The sequence below is a fragment of the Ursus maritimus genome (genome assembly GCF_017311325.1).
Source record: "Ursus maritimus isolate PB19 chromosome X unlocalized genomic scaffold, ASM1731132v1 scaffold_X1, whole genome shotgun sequence".
In the NCBI taxonomy this organism is placed as follows: domain Eukaryota; kingdom Metazoa; phylum Chordata; class Mammalia; order Carnivora; family Ursidae; genus Ursus; species Ursus maritimus.
In genome coordinates this window covers 73,551,697-73,557,718 of record NW_024423319.1, presented here as the reverse complement: position 1 = coordinate 73,557,718, position 6,022 = coordinate 73,551,697, and the positions used below count along the sequence as shown (strand labels likewise).

The window sequence follows — 6,022 nt, the reverse complement described above, 5'->3', positions numbered from 1 at the left end:
CCAATAAAGCTCTTAGAATAGTGCCTGGCACACAGTTATGCAATCCGTACATGTCAGCTGTTCTTATTATCCTGTTTGACCTTACTCTGTGGGGCAACCCAAGGGAACACAACGACCAAAGGTTGGGGCCTGCCAATGACTTTGTGTCCAAGGGGTAGCCCAGCTCCCCAGCGCAGAGGGACGTCCCCCTAGCTGTGAGATGGGAGCAACTGGGACGCAAGAATCCATCCAGGTCAGGCTTCCAGAGTCGGATTTGTGCGCATCAGCGACATTGCCGCCTGTGCCTCTGGCGAGTGTGGGCCAGCCTGAGCTGAGGTGGGGGTCCGGGGTCCGGGGCAGGATGGAAACAGATGCACGCCGAGCCCATACGTGGGGAATTCTCCAAGCCGGGCCTTCCAGGGCTGGTCTGCAATAGGATGGCCATTTCTGGGAGCAGCACAGACTCTCCTGGGGGGTGTCACAGGTGTCTGACATTTGGCAGATGTTTGCTTGCTCCTCCAGGCCTCTCATCGTGGTGATTCTGACGTTTCTTCTCCCTGGTGAGCGGGGAGGAATCGGGCGAGAAGAATGGGGATGTGGCGAGCTTTGCCCAAGCTCACTCCGGGACACAAGGCGCCTGGCTGGGACCCTACGGTAAGTAAGGCGTGGATCTCAGAAGAACCAGTCCTTGGGCAACAGCTGTGCTTTCAGGGATGGGGGTGGGCGGGCAGGGGTCTCCAGCCCCAGCAGTCAGAATAGCACATTAGAAAGCAGCCTGGATAGGAATCCTCTCACGAAGGCTACTGGCCAACTAGCCTGGGACAAGTCACTTCGCCTCTCAGAACCACCATCTCCATTCCTCAGTGGAGATCGTGTGCGGGCCCCTGGGGGGCTCAGTTGGTGGTTTCAGCTCCGGCTGCGATCTCAGGGTCGTGAGGTCGAGCCCGGCGGGGGGGGCTCCAAGCTGAGTGTGGAACCTGCTTAAGATTCTCTCTCTCCCTCTCCCTCTGTTCCTCTCTCCCGCATCTAAAAAATAAAAATAAAAGAGATCACGTGTATGAAAGTAAAGGCTTGCTGAATGGGTGCTGTTTTCATGTACCAGTTCGCAGGCACCGCTGGGGACGGGATGATAGGAAGGTCATTGTGTTTAGGTCCTGAGCTCTTCTCCAGCCCCCTTCACCCTCCTGCTCTCACACATGCCTGCGTTTCCAACCAGACTGACTGCCCCTGGGCTGACGGTCTCTTCCTGACTTCCTCGCCTTGGCTCCTGCTGTTTCCACCACCTGAATTGCCTTGACAAATGACAGCAGCACCCTCCTGCCCCGGTCCCGAAAAGGATGAGGGCCCCCGCAGCTCGGGACATCACCCTCGTGGGCCTGGACTGCGTACACTCCAGCCCATGGTCCCGGCACTCGGAATGTTCTTGCCTCCCCGCAGGGCTCAGAGCTGCAGGAAACAGCTGTGGAAGAGGGCCAGAGCGGGGGTCCGTCCCGATTCCTGGGGCCTCTTTGTGACATAAGCTCTTCTTCTTTGGGGAGAAGGGCCAGCAGAAGGAATCCCCAAGTCCCAGCCCCGTCTGGGGCAGACCCACACCCCTTCCTGGGGCTAGCTAGGATTCTTCTTAACTGCGTGTAAGAAAGGCCCAACCATAGCCAAGGCCACTACCTGAGCACCCCAAGAAGTTCGGGCCTTGCTGAGCCTGCTTCCCCACCAGCCTGGGACTTTTGGAGCAGGGTCCAGAGCGGCATGGCGAGGCTGTACCGGGGAGGCAGCAGGCACTGAGGGGAAGGCGGAGGAAATGGCCCCCTTCCCTGGCCGGCCCAACAGAGAGCTATAGAGGCCCTCCTTCCTGTGAGGGCCTGGGCCCAGGGCTCAGACCTCTGAGCCTCCCATCTCCCCAAACCACAGCCCAGAGGTGTGAAAGAAAGAAAAAAACAGGGGGATGGGTGGCAGAGAAGAGACAGGTGCACATTTCACACCTTGACCACAGGTGGGGCCCGGAGCAGCTTCGCTCTGACTAACTTCCTCCTCAAGCTTCCCCACTGGCTGCTCGGGAGGACGGAGGCAGGAGGGGCACATCTAGCAGAACTCTGGGTGCGGGCCCCTGGCTAGGTGGGTCTCCCCAAGGGCTGGGCCCGCCCCGGACCTGCTCTGGGGGCTGCTTGGGGCAGGAGAGGACCAAAGCAAAGGGGCAGACCGGGGTTTGGCTCAGCCCGTGACAAAGGCGCCTCCGAGGCGTCTGAGCCGTGAAAGTGCAGGAGCCCACCGCGCACCTGTCCTTCCGAGGCCCGGATGGGGCCCCTGTGCCAAGTGACCAGGGGGAGGAGGAGCCCACCGCTCACTGGGCACCGACCCTGCGCCACACACCTACACATGTCGCTAGCAGTCCACGCAGCGGCCCTACCACGCGCGTGCTGTGCTCATCCTTACTTTTCAGATGAGGAACCCGAGGCAGAGAAGTGAAATGATTTGCCCGAGATTACACAGCACGGAAGCCAGAGGATTAGGCGAGGGCCAGCCTTTCTGGAGCCCCCCCCCCCCACACCGCATGCCCCACAAGGCAGCGCACTCCACCCTGGGGCTCCCCTGACCTGAAAGGCTCCCAGTCACTCTCCGTGTGTAGCCAACCCATTCTCTGCTGGGCTCCCACTGCGTGCCAGCCCGGCAGGGCCCTTCCGGCCCCAGGGAGCTCAGTCCCTCTCGCAACAACCCTGCTGAGGGGACCGGCGCGAAATGGGCGTGTCATTTGTCCAAGATCACCCAGCTCGAGCAGGGTGGAGGCCGGGCTGGAGCCAGACAAGTTCGGGGTTCTTCCCACCCCGTCACGGCCACGCGGGAGGCTACGGCCCAACTCAGAAGAGCTCTCCGCACCTTTTCAAACCTCGTGCCCGACCTTCTCTCATTTCTCCTGGCCAGCAGCCTGGGAAGGTGGGGACCGTGGTCCCCACGTGACCAGTGGGGGCTGGGGCACAGGAAGGGGACCGGGGATGCCTAGACTTTGACATTTCACACGGCCTGGTGACTTCCCAACCTCTGTTTGGAGGCCCCACGGCGGGTTGTCTACTTCAGCCAACACAAGCCATTGCCAAATTTCTATCGGCTATCTCCCCCACCATCGCATACAGAAAAGATCCTTTTAATACCAAAAAGGGGATGAAGGACATCATTGCAGAATAGGAGACCCTCCTTTAAGTCGAACAGACAGAGATTTTTGTTAGCCTCCCTTCTTGCACGTGTGGAAGCGCAGTCAGTGGAAACTCCTCACCGGCCAGCAGCCAGAAGCCAGGGTCCCAGCTCCTACCCTTCTTCCTCACCCTGCAGGCAGTCAGCCGCCAAGTCCGACCCACCCTAACAGCCCAGGCTCCCGGAATCGCCAGTCCCCTCTGGCCCAGACCTTGCAGGTGGCAAGCTGTTTAGAGCAAGGACGGCCGCATCTTCTGTCCACAGAAGGTGGAGAAAGGGCCCGCTGCCCTGCAAGCGTGCCTCTTGTGAAGAAGTTTGAGGCAAATTCCAGGCCTGCACCTAGAGGCTCTGGCGAAGCACTCTGACTGAAAACTAGACCTCGGGGGTGCCTGGGTGGCTCAGTCGTTAAGCGTCTGCCTTCATTCGGCTCAGGTCATGATCCCCCGGTCCTGGGATCGAGCCCCACATCGGGCTCCTTGCTTTGCGAGAAGCCTGCTTCTCCCTCACCCTCTGCCTGCAGCTCCCCCTGCTTGTGTTCCCTCTCTCGCTGGCTGTCTCTCTCTCTCTCTGTCAAATAAATAAGTAAAATCTTAAAAAAAAAGAGAGAGAGAGAAAAGAAAACAAAAGAAACTAGACCCCAAAGGACTGGCTTTGCCTCTCTCTCTCTCTCTGTGTCTATCTCTGTGCCTCCCCTTTTTGTCTGGGTGGGAAAGAGGGAAAGAGGAAACTGTTTAGCAGAGGCAAGTTAGGGGCAGCCTTCCCTTGCCCTGAGGACAAGGAGAACAGGGCAATAGGGAGGAGAGAAGGGGGCTGAGGGCCAAGGGCCAGGAGGGGAGAGAAGCAGGTGTAGCACAGAGCCACGAAGGACCTGATCAGCTCTACGAATGCTGTTCACAGCTTTTCCCCGAAATCAGGAGGGCCCCGTGTACCCTTCCCCAGCTCTGTCCTCCTCCCTCTTGCCCCAGAAGCAACTGCTCTCCCGAATTTGTTAGTGTCTCCAGTCCCTGTCTAATTTTTTTATTTTTTGTTAAGATTTTGTTTTTGAAGTAATCTCCGCACCCAACGAGGGGTTCGGACTCACAATCCCGAGATCAAGAGTCACGAGTTCCCCCGACCGAGCTGGCCAGGCGCTCCTCCAGCCCCTGTTTTAAACTTCTAGAACAAATAGCTGCATCCAAAACAACATGGTATTATTTTCTGTGTGTGGTTTCTAGAATTTACATAAGTGATGTCCGACTCTACAAGATATATTCTATAACTGGCCTTTTCCACCATGTGGTCATTGGATTTTTCTAGCTGCAGCCATGTCAAAATATATAGCTTCAGGTCATTTTTTACAAGATTTTATTTATTTATTTATTTGAAAGAGAGAGAGAGAGAAAGCAGGAGCAGGGGGAGAGGCAGAGGGAGAGGGAGAAGCAGTCTCGCCACTGAGCAGAGAACCCGATTCAATGCGGGCTTGATCCCATGGCCCTGACATCATGATACCTGAGCCGAAAGCAGACGCTTAACCGACTGAGCCACCCAGGCATCCCAGCAGGTCATTTGTTTTTAACTGCGTGAACATATCCTAGTTTACCCACTTAAACAGACTGAAGGCAATGGGATGAGTGGTAAAAAGAGAGACAGCCATGGTTTCATTCCCAGCACCCAGCCTTACTTGCTGTGTCTGCTGAAGGCGTCCCCCCTGCCCCTGCGCCCGATAGAGCCCCGTGTTGGGCTCCCTGCTCAGCGGGGAATCCTGCTTCTCCCTCTGCCCCTGCCCCCCCACCTTGTGCTTTCTCTCTCTCTCTCTCTCAAATACATAAAACCTTTAAAAATAAATATTTTCATTTTTCAAGAAGGTTCATCTCTTTTACAGACTGAAGATATTTAGCCATGCAATCTACAGTCAGCACACGGATCCACTCCAGCCCAGGACCAAGGCACACGAGTCCCAGCACATTCGAGCATTGCCTCTCCCAGTGCAGGACAGTCAGGCGGGGCTGCCCTCCACTTCCCAAACACGCTGCTTCGCCTTCAGGTCTCTCTGCTCAGAGGACCTGCCCTTCCCCTGGCTGCAGCCTGTCTGGTCCCAGGCTCACGGCCAGTTCCTCCAGGGCAGCTTCCCCTGGCCAGGGGGTACTGACTGGAGTAGGAACTCCCGTGGCCTTGGGTCTGGGGAGGTCTGGTACAGACAACCCCGTGGAAGAGGCTGTCACCGAGAATCATGTGAAACCCTCACTTCCTCTGTGTCGTGCAGGCTCCCTACCACAAGCACCGAAGCAGAGGGGCAGGCAGGCAGCACACGGCCCGGCAGCCAGAGTGCCAGCCCAGCGATGGTCCCGGAGGTAAGTGCTGCTGCCCAGCAGGTCGGTGGGGACGCATGTATGTGGCTCAGAGCCCAGAGTCCCGGACACCAGGGGAAAGTCAGGACTGGGCCCCCGAGCCCGGGGCCACCAGAGGGTTGGGTGAGTAGACAGACCACGCAGCAGTTGTGGTAGAAGGAGCCCTGGGACAGGGAATCGGGAACCCACCTTGGCCCCCAGCTTGTGTATGACCACGAGCGAGTCCCCTGTCCTGTCTGGCTTTGGCGCCTCATCTGCAGAGCACGGGAGGTAGAGCCTCTCCCCTGACGGCCTCCAAGGCTGCCTTTAGCTCTGACTTAGAGCTCACTCTTCCATGCGGGACTGAACTGGCACTGAGAAGGCTCGCGGCTCTGGGGCGGTTTGCAGGCTGATGGGGTAAGGGATTATGACTAGAGCTCGGTTGGGGGAGCCCCCAGTGGGTGGCAGGTGGCCTCCATGTTTGGGAAGGAAAGAACAGGAGCTGAAAGCATGTGATTGGGGGGGGCTTCAGTGATTTGTGGAGGGGCTCCATG

At 57.8% G+C, this 6,022-nt stretch overlaps 1 protein-coding gene across 1 annotated transcript in view; it reads left to right on the top strand.

Moving 5' to 3' along the window:
* The first annotated feature begins 5,388 nt into the window (after window positions 1-5,388).
* CXCR3 (C-X-C motif chemokine receptor 3) overlaps window positions 5,389-6,022 on the top strand; it is a 4,861-nt gene continuing 4,227 nt past the window's right edge. The window contains exon 1 of the mRNA XM_040630937.1: window positions 5,389-5,492. Within this exon, the coding sequence (XP_040486871.1) occupies window positions 5,481-5,492 (12 nt within the window). The 5' untranslated portion in view covers window positions 5,389-5,480. The remainder of the gene's footprint in view (window positions 5,493-6,022) is intronic.